At 43.4% G+C, this 23,081-nt stretch overlaps 1 protein-coding gene across 1 annotated transcript in view; it reads left to right on the forward strand.

Annotated features, from left to right (window-relative positions):
* Positions 1-23,081, forward strand: part of nrxn2b (neurexin 2b) — a gene marked incomplete at both ends in the record, with an annotated part of 540,835 nt that overhangs the window by 125,876 nt on the left and 391,878 nt on the right. Inside the window, 1 exon segment of the mRNA XM_080544021.1 lies at positions 16,573-16,590. Within this exon segment, the coding sequence (XP_080400147.1) occupies positions 16,573-16,590 (18 nt within the window).

Consider the following 23,081-nt stretch of genomic DNA (forward strand, 5'->3'; position numbering starts at 1 on the left):
TTACACCCGCGTCATCGGACAGGAAAATACACTACCACCACCATTTCTTTCCCGTTTGCTAATTTACAAATTCACAGGGGCTGTGGGTGCTTTTGTGCTTGCCGGAGCATGCTAGCAGAAGCAATGAGGCAAGTGGAATAACATTAGAACGTTGTTTGAAACTGCAATCTAGAGAGCAGGTAGCAGAGTGCAGACCCGATCAAGTGCATAACTAACGACTTTGCTCCAAATGTCAGTGGAGATGTGGGGGCTAGACACGCGGCTGGTTAGCCAAGATCACACAACACATATCAATCATCGGGCCACAGCCAAACAAAAGCACATTTTCCGGGTGAGTGCAAAGGAAAACGAGAGATAAAAAGAATCAAATAGGGCAGGACATGAAATAAAGCCATTATACAGGGTAGAGGGCCTTAATCCCGTCTGAGGGTGCGTTCAAGTCAGTCAGGATGAAAAGAGAAGCAACATGCAAGTCCCCTTTTTCTTTTTTTTTCCTGTCTAAAATGAACTTAAGTATTTGCACAGCATATTTAAACAGACTGCTTTGCCCGTGGCCAAATAGAATTGTAAAATGGTTTTCGGTAATGTAATAGTACTTTCTTTCACACTCTGGAGACAGCTTTCACTTCACACTTTGCTTTAAGCATTTTACTATTCAATTAAATTATATCCCAGAGTATGCCAATAGAATAACAACATGTCCTTCAAATTACAGGTGGATAAAGTGTTATCTCATATCAGAAAAGACCACCAGTTCTGTGAGGTGATAGATGTTTACAACAATGCCCCCCTGAGGACATTTAGAGTAAAGCAGAGGACCTCTTTGCAGTAAATAATGATAATAACACATTCTAAATATTCAATATTATTTAAAAAAAAACTAAAAAATAAACCAGTTCACCGATGTACACTCCAGTGGAGCTGGTTAATCTCTAGCTGTCTTTAGATGTACTGTATACCACCAAGCAGGCCTACAATAACATTACAATTGTATTATTCACTTCATTTTGAAGAACCGTCGCCCGAGTGAGTATAGTTTGTATGCTGTCTTGCAGGCTGAGAGATCTGGTTTGATCAACAAGCTTGAGGTTATATGTAATTGATGCGCTAAATGCCTTCTCTACCCGACTTCATCCTGTAATTCACGCCCTAAGTCTCCCGATTAATCATACATTCACTCTGGTCCCAGACACACACACACACACACACACACACACACACACACACACACACGCACACACACACACACACACACACACACACACTCTTTCTCTCCCTCTTCACCCACCCTCTCATCTCTCCCATACTCTATCTTGTCTTCCTCACTTTTGCTTCAGGATCAGCTTGCCAGATACTTAAAAAGTCAGCACTTTTTCCTCTCTTCAAGCACTTGCTCTCCCGTCACATCTCTCTATCTCCTTCTCTCCCCGTCTCTATTGCTCTCTCTCTCTATGTATGTGAGCCCTCAGAGAGTAGTGGTGGAAGCACACAGCAGCACGAGACCTGATAATCCCAAAGCATCTATAATGATATCACACAAGCTTTGGCCAGTTAACTGAACTTATTAATTGGTAGATGAATCAACCGATGCTGCTATCAAGTGATCCACTGAATCATTTAATCAACCAGCAGGCCCAACAACAGTGACCACAGACCATTAGCACCGGGCAGACACATTAAAGGATTAGACCAATCACATTGAAGAGAACACATGCTGTAATCACGGAGGCGCCCATGTTCATTCCTTCACGGGACCGCTGGAGCGTTGAGTACGTGCCTTTTTTGAACCCCTTGTAAAGCAGCGACGCTCACTCAAAAAACTGGACACAGAGGGACCTTCGCCTTGTTCCCCCCCCCCCTCCCGAGAACAGAGAAGTAGCATTTCACCGTTCTCTCTTTGTATCCTCTTTTCTCTTTACGGACTGAGATGGTTAATTGGCCCGACGTGTTTAACAAGAGTCTCTCCCGACGTCTTTCAGCATCAGTTATGGCTCTGAGAGGCTCAATCAGACGCATCCTCTAAACAATTACATGAGTTTAAACAACGAGGAGTTAGTACCCAACCAAGCAAATGATTACATCCGTGTTTTATGCAGTCGATAGCCATCTCCAAATTAGAAATGAGAAGACCGTATCCATGCATTTTTGGGGGAGTTGATTATTCTGTTGTGTTGTGATATATAAGTTATATGACGGTGAAATAAATAAGCCGTTAGGAGAGAGAACATGAAAGTGCTTAGATAATGATTGCTTCATCGGCCTGTCATGGTTAGACCTGTTGTAGATGAGATCAGATGTATTTCTTGTTAAACGAACTTTACAAACAACAAATGCATGACATTAAACTGACGCATGCTATTGTTGTACATTCTCTCGAGAAGACTGACATCTTACAAACTTTATAAATAATACGTGATGGGATAAACTGATTGGCAGACAAATGTGACATATTCAATATTAGATGAGTTGAGTTCAATTATATGAGCTAGACTTGCAGTTCCTATTGATTTGATGACTTATTTGCATATTTTCGTACCGACTGACATTCCATTTGGGAAAACATTACAAACAATCTGTCTTCCCTGGGCCTGCGCAGCTCTTGACAGACTCACACAACAATCCCACAGTGGCAGCCTGAAATTACACCTCCTTTTAGGGACACTTAGATTGCTTTTTTGATCGCTAATTTAAGAGTTGTAACGGTATTTTGTAAGAAAACAAAACGTTTAATGAAATCAAGAATCAAATGCAGCTCTTTGTCAGTGACAGATCTCAGAGAAGTGACTTTAAGAGCCCCTCATTATTCGAGAGAGAGAGGCTGCAGACAGATCTAAACAACCCACACTGAGACGTCTGACATCCCTCATCCTCAAACATCTTAGGGGCTATTCTTTTATGTATTTGCAATACAAGAGTGAGCAAGTATGTACTGTAATCCTGTTATGGATCAGCTGTATCTATGTGCTCTATATGCCTGTGCATCTGTGTGAGTGATTGGATGTGTTTGAATCTTGAGTGGACGGTGGAAGGGTTGGGTAAGCGCATGTGTGTGTGTGTGCGTGTTTGTTTGTGTGTGTGTGTGTGTGTGTGTCTGTGTGTCTGTGTGTCTGTGTGTCTGTATCTGTGCCCGTGTGTGTGCCCGTTGTTTGTGTGTGTGCGCACGTGTGTGTGTGTGTGTGTGTGCGCACTTGTGTGTATTAAGAGGATGCAGTCTCAGCATAAAGCCGTGGGGATTAGTGGAGAGACCTGGGGGCCAGCCAAGCAGGCGGTGTGCAGACGCACTCTGAGTAGGAGATCAGCGGGCGAAGACCTGGTCAAACACGCAAAAGACATGAGGAGGAGGACGTCACTCATACAAGCAATTGTATGTTCTGGTCAAGGTCATCATTATCAACCTTCACCATCCACCTACTGGCTATCACAGAATATCACCCTACTACTATATACTGTCATGTAGTACAAGCAATACCTCTCTGCAACAACCTTGACACATTGGGGTGAAACATCCATCATCGTCCATAAAAAGACAACCTGTTGTGTTGTTCACGACCACATAACACACATCTCTTAGCACGGTGTAACTTACTCCATACACAGTGTTGACCGTTACATGCTGTCATTCAGCCAGTTATTAGGAGTTAAATAACACAGCGCTGTCCTTATAGTACATTACTTTCGACACCAAGCCTAAGGCAATATCGCCTCGTTTCCACAAGGGAATTGTGGTGTTCCGAAGTGTTGTCTCTCTCTAGAGAATGTCACTGATAAGAAAGCGCTAGGCCTAGTGCCTGTGGGTAGATTGTAGTAAGCAACACGTCAGTGGTATGGAACGGGGCTGTCATTAGGGATAACCTGACTGTACCGTAACTTCCTGGCCCCACACACACGCACATATGCAACACTGTACTCTAAAGATCTACACACTATACAAGTGTGTCTACATTATGCCTCTACTCTACAATTAAAACACACAGGTAAAGATAAATACATTTCCTCTGAGGTGCACTGAAAATTCCTTTAAACCCAATCGAATTTTCTCACAGACTGCCCTCACACAAGCCCACAATCCATATGCTACATAACACCACTGGTTCTGGTCGCAGGTCGCAGGTGGTTGGTTACATTTACATTACATCTTTGGCATTTAGCAGACGCCTTTATCCAAAGTCGACTTACAACAAATACATTTTTGTCTAAGTAAGTGAATCATCTATCTATCAATCATCGCAAGAACAAGTAATAGTCACCTATGCTCGGAGCCAGAGGCCATTTGGCAGTCAAAATGCTTTTTAAAAATGATTATTTACAGTAGAGACATTCCACTGGGGGGGTACAGGGGACATGATGCCAATGGTCCATCATGACAATCTACCCCGCAGAAACGGTTCAGGTTCTGGTAGTTAGGCGCCAAGCTATTCATTGTCTTAACCCTTGTGCTATGTTCACTTTTTGGACCCTTTGGTACTGTTCGGGTCAAATTGATCATTGGGGTTTTAAAAGCACTTGTCCTGACACGATGTTCCTAGTCCCAAGGGTGACCTGTACAAGGGAGTATGCTCAGGGTGCAAGATAGCCCCACAATAGCCCATAATAGTAAAGGGTGCCTCTTGTGGGCACAAAAAGGTACTGTACCCAATAATGCACAATAGGTACTGTGTACACATTCAAAAGTGCATATCTTTTCTTCTGGTGGATCTAGGGGGCTGCCCATTGGAGAGGCTTGAGCAGACAATGCCTAGTAACAACCCTCAAAGTGTCAGACCTCTGGGCATAGGTGGGGCCGAACAGCAGCATGATGAGTAGAAGCATTTTTTACGGACATGAGGCTCCTAACTTGCAAAGTCCACTATAATAAAGACTTGGGTGTCATAAATCATACTTATCTAGGAACGATTGAAATGAAACAATGTTTTCATCGATGTTTATTATTTTGAACTTATATTCTCTATAGATTTTCACATTTATCTAATTATAATCAAATCTGTAAAGAAAATACAGGTGATGAACAAGAGTAGAAATGCAAGAGCCAAACTAAGTTTGTTTTTGTCACTAGCTATGAAATACATCTCTAAACATGTCTGCAAATGCTGAAATGCTGCACAAAACATGACCGGAATGTACACTGTTTTCACTGTCACTCTAGAAATACAGTATATATCAGAAAAATAGTTCTGAAATAACACTGGTTACAATTGTGTGTGCATGGGCATGCCTGTCTGCACAACACTTGAAGCACATAATTTGACAGTATGTGTACCTCAAATGTACTTTTTGCAGTTACTGCATGCGGTCTGTACAAGAAAATGTAAAAATGTTTACAATGTGGCACTTCAAAGGGTAAAGAGTGCGAGAGCAGATGCTGGAAAGCCAGAGCAGAGGTGTGTGAGTGAGTGAGTGTCAGTGTGAGTGTGTGTATGTTTCTGTGTGTCTCTGTGTATGCGGGTCAAATCGACCCGAACATCTTATCAAGGACATAAATGTGTTGGGGTATTATAACGTGTGTACTCACATTTTTTTTCTCCATTTACATGTTTTTCATAGAAAATAAGGCAAGGCCATGGAGTTTCAGATTGAAAAGATGTATTCTTGTAGCATTTCTCTTTCAATAAAAATGTTGACCCGAACATCACACATGCGTTAAGGCTGTGTCTGTCAGGGACACACAGGAGAGGTGTACCGAAACAAACTCCATCAACGCATCTCTGTGATGCGTGTATGTTTGTGGGAACCAAACTTTTTACCACTGTCTATCTTATCTATTTGCATGTGACATAGATTACAGGGACAGTGATGTCTGATTTTTTCTTGTGATCAATACCCCCCCACGCTAGTGGACGTCCTGCCTCTCTGCCTCTCTGCCTCTCTGCCCGGTGTATGTGGCTCAAGAGGTAGGGCCAGCGTCTAATGATCGTGAGGTCGGCGGTTCGATCCCCGGCTTCTTGTATCGAGGTGTGCTTGGGCAAGACACTGAACCCCAAATTGGTCCCAATGAGCGGGTCCGCGCCTTGCATGGTAGCTTGCCGCCATTGGTGTGTGAATGTATGGGTGAATGAGAGGCCGTTGTAAAGCTCTTTTGAATAAGGCGCTATATACGTCTATTTACCGTTACCACAAACATGATCATTTGACCAAATGTTGACCCTCAGGGTTCACCCTTCCCCTCCTCCCCTCCACCATGTCGTCTCAGTAGAGGATTCTGTTATGTTTGTGATAAGAAGCACACACCACATCATAGCATAGCTTCACTGTGTTCTTTACTGAGTATCAACAACAGACCAAAGCAATACATCACAGATATATGGGCTCATCACTTAGGCGTCACATCACGATCACAGAGCAATCGATCATATATACATCATCATCGTAACAGAGCAACCAAACCCTGAGCATCCCAATGATCTCTTATGTGTGGACGTAACGGACTCGACACTCTTCTAACCCCTGAACACCACTAAAGATCAAAGACAGACCCACAACACACACTCACAACTCCAGACGCTTCCTCAACAAGTGAGGAATACACATGACAACGTCATGAGCAATGTGGGCCAATTATCCTTAAACTTGCCGTATGTACTGTAGCCTTTCCTAGCGAGCTGCCCATCATAGGCCTTTGGTTCTGGAGAGAAGGGTAGAGGGTCCCGCGCCCGCCCTTGGGAGAGCCAACTAGAACCAACCAGAACCAACCAGTCAATATCTGAGCACAGAGGGTACTTATCCAAGGACGTTGCCTTTTCTGCCGTCACTCACTCTCTCTCTCTCTCTCTCTCTCTCTCTCTCTCTCTCTCTCTCTCTCTCTCTCTCTCTCTCTCTCTCTCTCTCTCTCTCTCTCTCTCTCACTCTCTCTAAGGATTCTGTCTTCAATTTGTCCTATACTAATGAGCCCTGACTTACACAGACAGACATGACAGGTCTGTCTTGATAACCCTGGCTTGGTTCACTCATTCCTTCATGGAGCTAAGACCTTTTGATTCTAAGTTGAGTTTAAAGAGGGTTTATTATTTATGCGAAATTAATGTTGACTTTGAAACGGTCAAGAAGTGCTCTGAAGAAAGCTGTTAATTACTCCTGAAGTTCAGAGAAACTTCTAACGTTGATGACATCAATGATATTGATGGTTTATAAACCACGTACAAACATAACCCGTTTTGTAGATTTGCACTTCAAAAAACAACTACTGTAGTGAACTAATCTATTCCTGACACACTAACATCACACCCAAATTCCCCTCGCCCCAAATGCAAATTCCGCTGCTCACACCTCACTCCTCCTTACCTCAATACTTCTACACCACAAAGACACCCAAGTACCTGTCAACATACTTCCAAAAAGTGAACAACGTCCACACATACAATACCAGAGGAAGCTCCACGAACCACGTTCAACCGCGTTGCACCACAAACAAGGGGTTAAACTTGTTTGCAAACTATGCAGTAAAAATGTGGAACGCCCTTCCTATAATCTTAAAGGAGTGCAAAACACTGCCCACCTTCAAAACCACTCTCAAAAAACATTTACAGGAGGCTGCAATCCGTAACTGGACCCTCTAAATCAAAAATCAGATTAAAAGACCCGAACTACCCACTGTACATACTTTGTGTTTTGTCCCCCGCCCCCACCTGTGGTGTATGTCCCCACCTGTCCTACCCGCTGTACATACCTTATGTTTTGTTGTATTGTTCTTCCCATGATGGATGTATATTTATCTTGTAGATAGTAATAGTTATTTGTCTGTATTATCTTGTAGATAGTACTAGTTTTTTTTGTCTGTCTTACATGTAACGATGAATTGAGAATCAAGGACCCCAATTGAAATAAGCCAGTGGCTTTCTTGGGTTTTTATCCTGTTAGTTGACCTTGTATGTAATATGTACTTTCATGTACCTACTTCTGCAAATCTTCTAATAAAGTTTTCAATCAATCAATCAAAACAGTCTGCTAAACCCAGACCGACCAGTTACTTTAAAGAAGTTGGACTGACAAGAAGTGCCCTGAAGAAAGCTATTCATTACACGACTCCTGAAGTTCCTAGAACATCAATGCTATTCATCCTTTATAAGTCCACATACAACATTATCCAACCGGTTTTGCAAAAAAGCACTTAGAAAACAACCAGTGAACTAATGTGAACTATCCCTGACACACTGACATCACAGCCAAATTCCCCTTGCCCCAAACACTGTCACAACCAAATTCCCCATTGGACGAGTCAGAGTGAGGACAGTCACTCCTGGTTAGTTGAGCGTTGTACTGTACTGTATGTGTTTTGTCTAGTCTCGTCTGTGCCCCAGCGGTGCCTGCAGGGCCTGTGGTGGTCACTTCCCCCAGCCTTCAAAGGAGCAGTGACCACTGCACTAGAATAGATGGAAGAGACTGCTGCAGAGAGAAAGACATTCAGACTCACAACTCAGGCCTAGGCTACACGGCGGGGGATTTGGCTGAAACAGCGATGATCTGATGCCGTTTGCACCTCACGGCTTTCTCATCGTTGCACACGAGAGAGAGTATTTGTAGTAGTATTTGTTCTGAAAATGTTTCTCAAATACACAAATATGATATTGTTCTTTTTTTAAATATATAGAACATGTAATATATGCCATCAGTAGCCTGTAAGGCTGTCTTTAGATGAGAAGATAAATGACTGAGATGTGTGGAGGGTTTGACCACTCACTGACCAATCAAAACCCATCCCATAGCAAAGCTGAACTGAACTGTGTGTTTATGGTGTCTGTGACTCCTCTTCCAGAATGTTAGACTTTACACACATATCTCAAATGGCTTGCATTTGCAATGAACATAATGTCTTGCAAGATTGAGCTGATAATGTTGAGAATTTGTGCTAGCTTTTACAAACTATGAATTTGTTGAATAGAGAATTCATAAACAAAGTAGGCAAGATATGTAACATCCAATTAGACTATAGGCCTACATTTGAAATGAACAACATCATTTGATGAGCCACCTCTGTCAAAATGTGCTGTCATAAACCGCAGTGTTTTCGCTGCCTGAAACTGACACGTTGGCAGTCGCTTTGAGTGACACTTTGGCAATACATTTTGTATTCTTTTTGCAATTACAAATGTTTTCTTTTCTTTTTCATTGATGTATTTATTGTTGGCAATAGTTTTTAAGGACGCACCTCAAACAATGCTACAGCATCAACCTTTACAAGCTAAAATTGCCAGTTCTTTAACAATAATAAGTCATGTCTCGTCCTGTTCCTCAGTTTATGTTTGTCTTTGTTTCATCTGATTAATTTATATCCTATTTATTGTTGTGTTACTCACCTTGTCTCTCGTTTCAGACACTTCCTTACCTGCCCATGTGTGTTTCCCGCCTGTGTTTCTGTCTACCCCTCTCTGATGGGTTTCACCTGTCCCTCATCATCCTTCCCTGTGTGTTTAGTCTGTGTGTTCCTCTGTCTCTGTGCCAGTTGGTCTTTGTCCTTTCTGTCAAAACAACCCAGCGATTATTTCCTAGTGTTAAGCTTTCCTGGTTTATGATTCCTGATAGTCTTTTCCGATTTAGCCTTTTGACTTCTCCCTACTGGATTACTGCATACTCTTTGACTACCCACCTTTTTACCGAATCCTGCTTTGCCGACCTCTTATTAGATGATCTGCCTTTCTACCAATTGACTTCCTGTGTACCTTTTTTACAAGTAATTTTTTTTGTCTCAGTCATGCAGTCCTCTGCCTGCATATTACAGCCCTTACAGAGAAATATATATACAGTGTATATATATATATATATATATATAGAGAGAGAGAGAGAGAGAGAGAGAGAGAGAGAGAGAGAGAGAGAGAGAGAGAGAGAGAGAGAGAGAGAGAGAGAGAGAGAGAGAGAGAGAGAGAGAGAGAGAGAGAGAGAGAGAGAGAGAGAGAGAGAGAGAGAGAGAGAGAGAGAGAGAGAGAGAGAGAGAGAGAGGGGTGAGGGAAATAATGAAGACAGATGGCAGTTTTTCTCTGTGTCTTCCCTGTCGAGGAGGGAGTATTCATAGTCATATACAGTAGACATATTCATAGTCACATACAGTAGACATATTCAGTCATATACAGTAGACATATTCATAGTCATATACAGACATATTCATAGTCATATACAGACATATTCAGTCATACAGTAGACATATTCAGTCATATACAGTAGACATATTCATAGTCATATACAGACATATTCATAGTCATATACAGTAGACATCCAGTAGGGGGTGGCTGTAACACCATGCCCTGCTGTAACAGTGCTGTAACACTGCTGTAACAGTATACAACCACATTGTAGACGTTTTACAATGACACTTTGTTGTTCTCCATTGAGGACAACTTGTGGTTTCTTAAGCTAAATTAGCCACATCACTACAACTCAAGTGAATTGAGAGATTGTTGTAAAATGAAATTGTGTACTCTTGTTTGTTTATTTCTTCTGCTCCTTCCTACGTGAATGGAGTGTCGAGGATTTGGGGTGTCCTTGGTGTTTGATATGCGTGTGTTGTATTGTTGACTGTACAACTGATCTGAGGTTTGACATTTTGTCCTCGAATACCGTATGCAGGGCAGGCTGGGCCTTTTACAAAAGAGTCTCTCCCTCTTTTACTCTCTTCCTCTCTCATTTACAGCACAGTCAGCAGCTCCCCTCCTTTTCCTTTTCTTTAAGTGTCCTTGTCCCCCTTTTTTACTCCAGTTTGCATCCATTTCTTTAGTCTTTGTTACTTTCTCTGGCTGCATATCATGCATGTTTTAACGTGTTCATGTGTGTTTGCGTGTGTGAGTGTGTTTGACATGCACATAATGCTCAATGTGGGTTTGTTCATGTGTTTGTGTGTATCTGTGTCCAGCTACTGTATGTGTGAGGCTGTTTGTTACTTCCCTAGAAATATGTGCCTTTATTTCTGTTTATGTGTGTGTGCACAGCCATTCATCCGTGTGTACGGTGTTCCCTCCACCCCTGTCTCCACATCGTACCCGGTGACAGGGGGTGACAGCGAAGCGGAGCTGTAAACCAGATAGGGAGAGCGAGGGAGACATGAACAGTAAATTGACAGAAGGCTGGGTCACCGTTCCTCTGCAATGAAAGGGAGTCTGTGAAAGGGAGGGGTTGGCGCAAAGTTCAAGGTTCAATTCACCTCACTTTGCCAGTGATAGAACTATTTGTCGCACGGAGCTTACATACTGTACATTGTATGGTGGAATGAAGGGTGTCAGCCTAGGGGTAACGCATTGTGTGTGTGAATGGGGAACGTGTGATGAATGCGGCGAGGCTTAGCACAGCTAATGCTATGCTAACTGCTGACTGCGGTTGCTTTGGCCCTAGGGGGGTATGGGGGCATGCCCCCTCAGAATGCATCAATTTGTTGCACTTTGAGGGCAAACATTAAGAGGCTAGATCTATGAAGAACTACACACATCACTCAATACATGCCCCTTTTTATTCTTCAAGATATTCTTACCTTCATGTATTCATACTTAGTTAATTGTTTACCCTTTAAGATAAAAGATTAATTCAATTAATCAAACTTTTAATATAAAGAACATTTCTTTATTCTCCTTCATCTCTCCCTTCAAAACATGACTTGCACAAAGATACAGTACAGTATACTGTACCAAACACATGCTTCCTGTTTGAGAGGTGATCTTCCAAACACTTCAACTCACATTTTAATTTCCATTACACATGGCCAGTCAGATTCGGTCTCACACACACTCGACAGCTTCCAGAAGGTTCTTAAACCCGACGGAGCAGACCCATAACTAACTAAACCCAGGTGGAATCGTCTTCCCCGTGTCACCACACCAGATAAATTGTGCGGTTCATCGATGGCAACTTGAAAAGTAGGCCAGCTAGCAAAGCTGATAAGGTGATTTTCATGAGGGTGATGGTGGACAACACGTTTTCAAGTTACATAGGACCACGGGTAATAGAAACATCCTGCTGTTTTACAAATTATAATGAACCAACTCACATCCTCCTTCAGCCCCTCTCCAAAGAAAGACAGAAGATTCAACTGTTTTTGGCCCTTCATTTTTATTGGTCTGCAGTCTGCACTCTACACATGTGGGTCAGCACCTTTCTCATCCCGAGCATTGTTTTTCAAGTGGGCGTGATGCCCGCGCCCAAAGATGCCACAGGCATAGCATAGAACCAAGGATGATGGAAGCCGTCACTACTCGTCCGTGGCAATCTTTTGGAGTATAACATATCCAGGGCTGGCCAAACAGTAGCATATTAAACATGTTTCTTTCAGTTTACGCACACATTTTCTTCGTTTAAAAAGTGGGAGGGACATAATCTAGGTTTTGAAAAGTGGGGGGGACATCTCCCCCCTGTCCCTAGTGGAGATTTTGCTGACGCCTCTATGACTCGCCTTGCCTTTTTTACCTACTAAAAGAGCTCAAGCTGCTATTTACACACAACGACCACTAGTTGGCCGCTTGTAAATTAGCCTGCTTCCTACACAGAAAAACGGCAAAATAGCTTTATACTAGCTTATCCTGATGTGATTTTGAAAATGTAAGGATACTGGGTGGTAGAACGCACATATCTAGGAAAAGTCATGAAAGGAGGGTCCTGAAATGTGACCGAATGCAAAGATATCAAATGTTTCTTTACTCACAGGGGTCAAATGACCCCATCAGGGCTGTTCTAGTGTTCACTGCTAGCCACTGGCAGTGGTTATTTACTGTGCTGCAAGGGTCACCGGAGATATTATGAGCTGTGCCCCAGCTCCCATCGCCCCTCCCCCACGTCTGATACACTGCCAATAAAGTGTATAGTTAGTATACTATAACCCACTCTAGGCCAATGAAGCTAGCGCTGCTGTCATGCCAGATATCTCGTGTGTGCCTGTATGGATGTCTTCATGTGTTTGTTTGCCGGGCGTAGCTTGGGTTTCTGAAACAGAGGCTCCCAGTTATGTTTGACTACCTCTTTCTCTTGACCACGTCTTTCTCATTCTCTCTCTCCCTCTCCATATTTGTTCTCTTTGTCTCTCTCTCTCATGCTCTCTCTATCTCTCTCTCTCTCTCTCTCTCATGCCTGTGCAAGCATGGCAGAGTGAATACCATTCACAGACGTAGGTGTGTCAGTGTCATATCCAGGAACACAACCTCAGAGATAGAAGCCTATTGATTGAACAAATACGTTTGGCCCCTCCACTATCTCATTCTTCCTTCCAGTCAGATCCATTGAGCTCTGGGCCTCTGACCAAAGACAAGCAGAACACAGAGAGGCCGAGAGTCTGAGTCTCCGTCTGTGTTGGCCTGTCTGTGTTGATCCATGTGTTGGGTTTGGAAGAGCCTCTCCACCCTGTCTCTAAACCAGCCAGCTAACAAATGTGACACAGTCTGATTATTCGGTCCGCATGTCGGAAACCAATCGACGTTGTTGAGAATCACGACACAAACTCGCTAGTCAAGCCAAAATACTGCAACGCAATGGATTGGGTGAGTAATCCCCACTGCTACCTAGTTAACTATAACACTACTTTACATTGTTAGCAGGCTCACAAAACGAGCTGTGTTAGTCGTCATTGATTTTCAACAGCGCTGAAATGTATTTTGATTTTTCGAAATAAAAAGTCTTGCGGCCCAATTGACCAGACCGTGTCAAATATGGCCTTCTATTTGAAACATATTTTGCCTGGTTACCTGTGTGCTGAATTTCATTCTTGTAGATTTGAAAGGATTTACACAATAAAGCAATTGCTTCCCCTCGTCCAATAGACTGAATTCCTTCCCATATTTTCCCAGCTGTCATCTATGGACAGGTTTCATATCAACTTGTACTTGGCAACACCTGCCAACGTAGGGGATTGTTCCCATTCCTAATTGTGAATTTGAGCCGGCACTAGATCAATAATTTTGATGAAAGTATGCATGTTTATTAGAACAAGTGTTGTTTACTGGACAGACACGGAAGCGGCCCAGATAGTGTTGGTCTGGGCTGAGATCCCTCATATCGAGCTGTGAGGAGACAGTGGTGCCGCAATTGCTGCTCTGTAGATAAGCGTAAGCAATAAGCCCAAGCTCCCTGCATGGACAAGCCCCCCCCCCACCCCGATGAGTCCCCTAAACTCCTCAAATTAGCTCTCAGAAAACCTGAAGTGAGCTTTTTGCTGAGTCACCCCTCCCCCCTCTCACACACACACACACACACATCATTGTTTTGTACTCCACACTTTTCTATTTTGCCATTTTATGGTTCAGCCTATTCAAGTAATTCTCATTCTTATTCTCATTCTCTCTCTCTCTCTCTCTCTCTCTCTCTCTCTCTCTCTCAGTCCTGAATGTTTCCCATATATCAACCCATGTGTGGCTTGCTCTCCTCACTCAACCAATCTTCAATATGATTGGCTTATAGTGTCCGGTATATCAGGGTTGTCATAGGTTCCTTTTCAGTCACGCTTGTGCAGGCTGATGATGTTCACAGGCACGTCACCCTGCTCAGTGTCTAGCCTATGAAGTTATCAGTGCCCTCTCCAATAGATACAGGATTCTGATGGACCTAAATGGACTGCGCTTATATATAGCGCCTTATTCCAAAGCTCTTTAAATGGCCTCTCATTCTCCCATTCACACACACACATTCACACACCAATGGCGGCAAGCTACCATGCAAGGCATCGGCTCGCTCATTGGGAGCAATTTGAGGTTCAGTGTCTCACCTTACGTTAGCATTGTTTAAATTGTATTCCAAAATCGCCCCAGAGAAACTTGTGAGGGGTCAAACCAAGTCAATTGAAAGACAAAGACAAAGGTCTGTCATTCACAATCACAGATCACCGTGTTCCCTCCCCCCCCCCCCCGCCAGGACCTGTCTGTGTCCACCAATGCCACTAACAGCCAAGCGTGCGTGCACTAATACACACCCTACAAACCCAGTTTGCGCCCTAGAAACACTAATGTGACGCCCCAAACGCAACATTTCCCAAAGTGTTCCGAAAGTCATCTCCATGACCACCCTCTGTTCTGTACGATCTCTGCGTCGTGTTTACATGACCAGGAGGACATCGTTCAGGGTCTCTGATTAGCTGTTAGTCTGCTTTGGAAAACCCTGCCAAGGATTATAGTAGCCATTGTTGAGGCTTACAATTCTCTGGGATTGCAGAACCCTTCTGGGCGTTCAGGCACACTCCACCCGCTGGGCTGGCGGCATCTCTGGACCCGGTTATTTCAGAGATATGTGCTACAGCCAGCTGGGCTTCTCCACATACAGTGCCCCTGTGGAAGTAATTGTAAGCTTTTTCAAATGATGTGTCATACATTGAAATCAGAAAACAGTTGACGAAGTTAGATGCTTGTTTGAATGTCGGTCCACCTCAAACCAAATAGCGGAGAAACGCGCTCCGAAAACAAACAGGCATAAAACAGCTGCTTATAGCTTGCGCTAAAAAGGAACATTACGCTACAAACATATACATAACTGCGTGTTTAGCACATCACAACATGCTGATAGAACACCAACATGCTAAAAACACTAAAAACTACACACACATAATTAGATGATCACACATGCTCCTTGCTTTTGAACACGTCCTAAAACGTACGTTTGTTGTTGTTTGTTATATCGAGTGGGCTCTTTAACACTGAAACTGTCGTAATATATATTTTTAAAAAAAGGAAATCCATTAACTAACAAAATAAGCTTTTGGGGCATTTGTGCGACTGGCATGCGGACCTTTTCACCAGACCGTGTCATATAAAAATGGCAACACTATTTGTGCAGGCATAAGAGAGCTGTCAATGTCTAGTGTTGCTCCTATCATTGTCCCATACCTTCTGCAGGGCACTGTGCCCTTTTCAGCCTGGACATGACCGCGTCCTCTGTGGCACACACTGTTCTAAGTGCAGGTGTGGAGACTGTGTGAGTGTGAAGTAGACAGTGTATACACTTGTATCACAACGGGTTTCTGTTTGGACCAGGCCACCGGGAGGGTTTTGCAAGGTTTGCATAGTGACGGGTCGACTGAAAGAGGAACTAGGTGTTACGAATGTAACCTAAGTTCTCTGAAGGAGAGGAGGGAGAGCCCTCACCTCATTGTCCCTCGTGTGCTGAGCTTGTGAAGAGTGATCCTAAACAGGCGTGCTATGCATGGGCCTTTCTAGGCTGGGCACTAGGCAGGGTAGGGCAGGGTACAGGTGTGATTGAATAGGGTTTCAGTGAATAGACACACAGGGATTGTGTCCCATAGTCTCTCCTCATCTCCTTCAAAGAACCTGGGTTATATCCGTAATAGTTTAGATGCCATGCCCTTCACAGATGAGGAGGAAATTATCGTGTGGGAGGCCAGACACTTTGTCTCATTAACTTTTATTTTTTAACACAAATCTCTGAGGTGCCCAAATAACTTTTTGACACTGTTAATGTTGCTTCTAATCAGTCTCCAGTTCTGTTTTAGATTGTTTCTTCATTCGCAGGTCTATGTGGTGTTGTGTTGCTTATGGAAATGGAGATACATTATCTCAATGTTATTAGCCCTCTCAAAGTGTTATTTCACCCTTATGTCTTCGTACAGTATTTTGAAGGTGTTACTTGAGCTTTGAACTAAAATTATTTCCTCTCTTTGTCTCCCTCCAGGTGATTCATCGCAGGCCGGTAAGTCTGCTATATTTATTCACTGTATATACAGTATGTGTGTATATATATATATATATATATATGCTATTCACGTCTGACACATCTGACACATGCACTGATGTAAAAAAAAAACTGAAAAATGTGAAAAATTATGTTTTCTGCATCAGACACTGACATCAGGTTTGATGATGCTGAAGACAAACATATGGCATACAAAACCCCCACTCAACAACACAAACAGATGGGTTGAGATGACCCTGCCTCTCGAACCTCTGTCTTAGCGGGGCAGTCCTTTCGAAGGGCTGCGCAATTACCATTAAGAAGGCAGTAGGCTTTCTGCCTTTGTGTGTCGGTGAGAGGAGCTCTCCCTCTCCTCCCTGGCAGACACTCTGTAGATCGCACCCAATCCAGAGAAGTGTGAACTATATTGGTTTCAATCAATCATGTGCTGGTTGGAAACCCAGCAATTGACAGCAATAACCACTCAGGGTTGGAATGAAGACGTATGAAAGGCTGGTGAAAAAGGCTCCGGCTTTCCGCAGCGGAATCACATATGAGGGAAGACGAGTTAACGCACAAGATAGTGTTCCTCTCGCAAAAAAGCATAGACGTCATAACAAGCCGACTCAAAGGAGTCAGAGACACAGGATGTTGTGGCACTATGTGAGGTAGATGGAACGACACAACCTAGTCTATGACAAGTCGTGTAATTCTTATCAACGAGGTAAGAACATTGAAAAATCTGATTTATTTAACGACAGCTCGTCATGCAGTCATCTTGGAATAAGCTTTGTGTCTTATAAAAAAAAGCCATTATCTTAACAGTGTATTAAACGTGCAGTGTATCTTTATACAATACCTGATATCCATATCCATCGGGGCATAAGAATGAACCCGCCCGAATGATTTCGGGTTCAGAACATGGGCAATCTTAACATGACAACCGTACACTGGTAATAACTGTATATTAATAACCATCTAGTGTAACTGTACACAACCACAAGGACATAGTTAGATTTAGTTGCGTATGTTTTGCTCCTTGTTTTTGACGGGGCGTAGGCTGAGTGAGTGAACAGCAGAGGCTATGTGTCGGGGGTGTTTAAGCATGCACAATTGTAATATCTTTCTTCCAAAAACGACCATCCTACGCTAACGACTTCCACTTTCTTACTTTTAAACACTGACAGCGAGCTACTTCTCTTCTCTCCCCAACTGCAATTTATTTCAATCAGTGTGTCTCAGACTTTATGCACAAAATGTAATTTAGCCAGAAATGCATACGTATGGACAATCAGATTGTGTCTGCCTATGCTGTTGTGTATCCTCCACGAAAAGTGTTCTGCATCACTTAAGTATTCATTAAAACACACCCTGAGTCTGTCTCTGAAATATGCTGACGTGCTTCTGTACGGTAGCTTCATCAGCATGTCATTCAGAATCAGTGGAGGCGATGGAGGGATAGGAGGAGGTATAGACAGACTAATGGAATGTATCAAACACACACACACACACACTCACACACACACACGCTGCTCAAATTGTACCTTCCGGCAATGTGCCTTGATGCCTAATGATGATGTCATTGTTGATGATGATGATACCCCCCCCCCCCCCTCCCGTGCAGCACACACACACACACACATATCCTTTATTAGAAAATGAGATGAAATGTGCTACATCCACCATCAGCTATATGCTGCTACTGTATATACCAGAGGACGTAGAGATCAGCTATATGCTGCTACTGTACATACCAGAGGACAGAGAGATCGGAGGCCGGTTTCTGCTATGTATGCACCAGCACGTCTCTGATACTAGCACGCACCGAGCGAAATATATTCACAACCTTGTGCGTCGTCCCCCTTTTGAAATGCATATTTCACTATTTACATGCATACATCCTTATTATTCCGCTAACCTCCTCATTCAGACATTTCAGTCTAGTCTATTTGCATGTTATTAGCCCTGGGGTAGGAGAAGTGGAATATCTAGCAGCATGGTAGTGAAAGCAGCTTTTTCTAATCCCTAGCAGAGGTCCGTCCTTCTACTTCAGAAAATATCCAATCGGTTGTTAGGCTACGAATAATATTCCAGGCATATTCCGACAGCACACTTGTAGATGAGGGGCTGTGTTCTGTGTTCTGTGGACGTCTCAGTGGAGACAGTGTTGCTCTTGTCTCTGGAAGCAGGGCCGGTGCAAAGGCGGCAGGCAGAGTACAGAGACAGGCAAGCAGGCAGACAGACAGACAGACAGGCAGACAGGCAGGCAGACAGGCAGACAGGCAGACAGGCAGGCAGGCAGAGTACAGAGACAGGCAGGCAGGCAGGCAGGCAGACAGACATATATACAGACAGGCAGGCAGACAGACAGACAGACAGACAGACAGACACACACAGACACACAGACAGACATAGTACAGAGACAGACAGACAGACAGGCAGGCAGGCAGAGTACAGAGACAGACAGACACACAGACACACAGACAGACACACAGACACACAGACAGACAGACAGACAGACATAATAGACAGAGAGACAGACATACAGACAGACAGACAGTCTGGCAGGCAGGCAGGCAGGCAGGCAGGCAGGCAGGCAGGCAGACAGACAGACGTTAAACTGTGTCCAGATAGTGCTGGAGGTGAGTGGGCCAACAAGCTCAGTGAAAGCGGTGGAATACTAATGTGTTTTGTCTGACTGGAGACTGGGGCACGCTCACCCTGGGGGGGGGGGTAAAACCCAAAAACCACCCGGCTCCTGCCTCCCTCCGAAAGAACCAAGAACATCTCATTAAATTCTCTGCTGCAGGATCGGAGTTGAACACGAGTCTATTGAGCTAAGGAAAGGGAGATAATGTATTCCTCTATGATACAGGCTAATTTATTCTTCTAGTTCACCACCATCATCACAAACGGAACATGTTAGCGTATACAGTATGTGACCTTTGATGAATAGACGGTAGGATGGGGGGGGGGGGGGGGGGTTGTTCAAATGATTGGAGAAAATTAAAAATGTCTATTGCCAGAGGACATTTTCATTCTAACGTTGCTCTGAAAATGATAAGGTGACACAAATATGTTAAGGAAAGGTCTGATAAATATATCTGTATTAGGAGAGGGGGGTAATCTCATAACCTCTCCTCTCTCTCTCTCTCTCTCTCTCAATTGAGATTCTGGGGGCGTAGGAAGGAAACACAGGGGACACATAGGTGTCAGCCAGTCTTTACGCCTCGCCATCAGACTCTCCATTTACCGTGGAGGAAATAAGTATTCAACGTCCCTTTTTTTGATGGATTGCGGTATTACGATTTATTTAGCTGTGTAGTTTTATTTGATTTAATACCGATGTCTGGTCTAAATGTCATGTGAATAGCTGCAATGGAAATGTGTTGAACGAATGCTGTTTTTGATGTGTCGAATGCTTATCACAAGCGGGCACGGATACATGTGACACGTCCTAATGTTTTGGTCCTCATGTCGGCAACCAATCAAAAAGTGACTGACTTTTTTCTTTTGAAACACGGAACTACGTTTCGACATCGTTGAGAATCACGACACAACCTCGCTAGTCGAGCCAAAAATACTGCAACGAAATGGATTCGGTGAGTAATCCTCCCACTGCCTACCTAGTTAACTATAACACTACTTTACATTGTTAGCAGGCTCACAAAACAAGCTGTGTTGTTATTTGACTAGCGAGTGTCATTGATTTTCAACAACAGGGAAAATGTATCCATATTGATCATCACATCGGATCCCGATATGAGGACCCAAGCATTAGAACGTGTCACAAATAAGCACCTAAGGAGAGTCCCTATATACAGGAGTATAGTCTACAAAAACTCCAGCCCCCATAACTCCCCTCTTTACACAGGACTTGCCCTTCCCATCAGGGCAAACGCCTGACGAGTGTTTGAGCGACCCTGAGGAAAAAAAAACAAGCACTCTAACTTCACAGCCAAAGAGCGGCCAATTGCAGTAGTTAGTGGGAGTGTTTTTCCAAGGCCCGCTCTCCTTCTTGTTTATACAGCCATGTGTAATTGTGCTTGTAGAGAACAAGGGATAATGGTGGAGGGAAACAAACAAAAAGAAAATCATTTTAGGGGGGGGCTTTCAAGTCTACTGGCATACAGTTTTTTTTTTTCTTCTTCTCCATCTTTCATGTGCCGAGATGATAGACTGCTTTCATGGAGGAACGGGGATGCAGTAGCGTGTGTAATTTTATTAGAATGACTTACTCAGGTGGAGGAGCGGAGATTGCATAGAGGAACGGCGGCGCACGCCGTCAGAGAACAAGCACACATGGATCGGAAAATACCGGCGTGTCCAAATCCACACCAATCAAAAGACCCTCATCCCAACTCTATTATATATAATAGGGTTATAGTGGCTGGTAATTGCTTCTGCCGAGATATAGAGGGAGGCAGCAGGCGCACTACAAGGAACGATCATTATCCTTTTGCTGGATTTAATTTCTATTCCAATTAATGGCCAAATAGCCAAAAAAACATCTCTCTGTGCTGCTCTTTCTTGCTTTTTTCTCTTCTCTCTCTCTCTCTCTCTCTCTCTCTCTCTCTCTCTCTCTCTCTCTCTCCCTCTCTCTCCCTCTCCTTCCCTCTCTCCCTCTCTCTCTCCCTATCTCTCCTCTCTCTCTCTCTCCTCTCTTTCTCTCTCCCTCCCTTCCTTCCCTCCCTTCCTTCCCTCTCTCTCTCTCTCTCTCTCTCTCTGTCTCTCTCTCTCTCATTCATTTTCACATTCTCTGTTGTCTTTTGTTTCACTCCCACTTGCTCAGAAAGCATTCAGTTGTATCTGCCCATGTGAATGCAAACTCCATGGTAGTGTCCGGAGATTCACAGAAAACCACAGTTCCAGTGTGATTGGCCCTCCTGTTTTACACACACACACACACACACACACACACACACACACACACACACACACACACACACACACACACACACATACACACATGCACACATCCAGAATGCCTCACGTAAACTCTCCCAGCATTTGGGAGATTACATTGTGGGTGCTGGCACAATGAGGTGCTTCTATGTTGTAAAATTATATGCATATATACCTCTGGAGCAGTGTTTTAGGTGGCTAACATTTCAGCATGATGTCTGACATTAGGACATGTCATGTTTTTTAGTTTTTTTAAATGGCTGGTAATATGCAACATTCAAAATCAGAATCACTTGTATTACGTCTTACTGTACTCAAGTACACGAGTACAATTCTTATACAAAAAAACACATTACAATAATAATAAGTAACGTAAGTAAAAAAGTAACCCTACATTCATAAATTAATAAAGTGCTGGATTTTACAGTGGCATCAATTGTGTAAAAATGCTGTGCAGAGTATGATGATATAAAATGCAATAATAATACAATACAGTACGGTGGTCAATTAGTCCACTGGTATACAAGTAATCCAGTAGTGTGCAGTATGTATAATACTGTAATATGTACATTTTTGATAGTGTGCGTGGGGTTGGATGGGGGGGTGGCAGTCTTTTCTCTCAGTCCTTTACAGGCATGTGGATACAGCCACTCCATAGTCACAGTAGTCTTTCAAAAGCCCCATAACTTCACTAATTGATGAGTTCATTTAATCGCTATCATCATTTAGACATCGCAGAGGCAATGTTCTGTATGATAGCAATGCCTTGAATTATGGCTAATTGAATCAGTCGTATATTGGACCAGAAGTGAATAACTGGAGGATAAAAACACTCTTGCTTCTGTACAAAATGTCATTTACCCACGGTCGTTATAACCCACGCAGTTTACAGCTCACAGGCCTGTCGTCAAGTTCCTCTCAGAAACGCAACAAAATGGCTGCCCTCTCAATAACAGTGATTGCAATAAAGTACTAAGCCTGCATTACATTTGCATTTTGAAGAGGGTAATGAGATAACTACCTTAGCAAACGACTGCTTAAGGCCTTTAACATCCTGTCTCTACCGCAGGGATGGAGCTAGCTCGGAGCAATTAAACGACGAGTCATTTCGGTTCCTGACATTTGAAGTGGTGTCCTGTCAGTCTCTGTGCCACCGTGTCACACGGTTCGAGCCACAGCACCTCTCTTTAAGACCCTGGCTTAAGGACACACTGTCATGAACGCCTGGCACTGTAGGAAAATACAGCACGAGCCAAAATATGATTTTGAAGCAACGATGGTAATGTTATAATGATGATGAATGCCTTGCCTTGCGAATGTTAATGCTGGTGAATTCTTTCCCTAACTGTTTTGCTGACATTCTATTCATTTGGGGAAGCTTGGTGACACCAACAATGGGGCGATCGTTCAATCTTAGCAGCAGTACATTCACACTTCTCTCCTCACAGAAACCTCTATTGTTTGACGACGACAGCGTCCATTCAGCACACAAGCAATCCGAGAAAGAAAATCGATATAGTTCTACACTGGCGCCGAGCAATTGAAGATGAACAGTGTCCATAAGCTTCGGTGTGTTTGTGTCTGTGGAGAAAAAATGGTGACAA

Source organism: Nansenia antarctica, assembly GCF_963989245.1.
Source record: "Nansenia antarctica genome assembly, chromosome: 13".
Lineage (NCBI taxonomy): Eukaryota > Metazoa > Chordata > Actinopteri > Argentiniformes > Microstomatidae > Nansenia > Nansenia antarctica.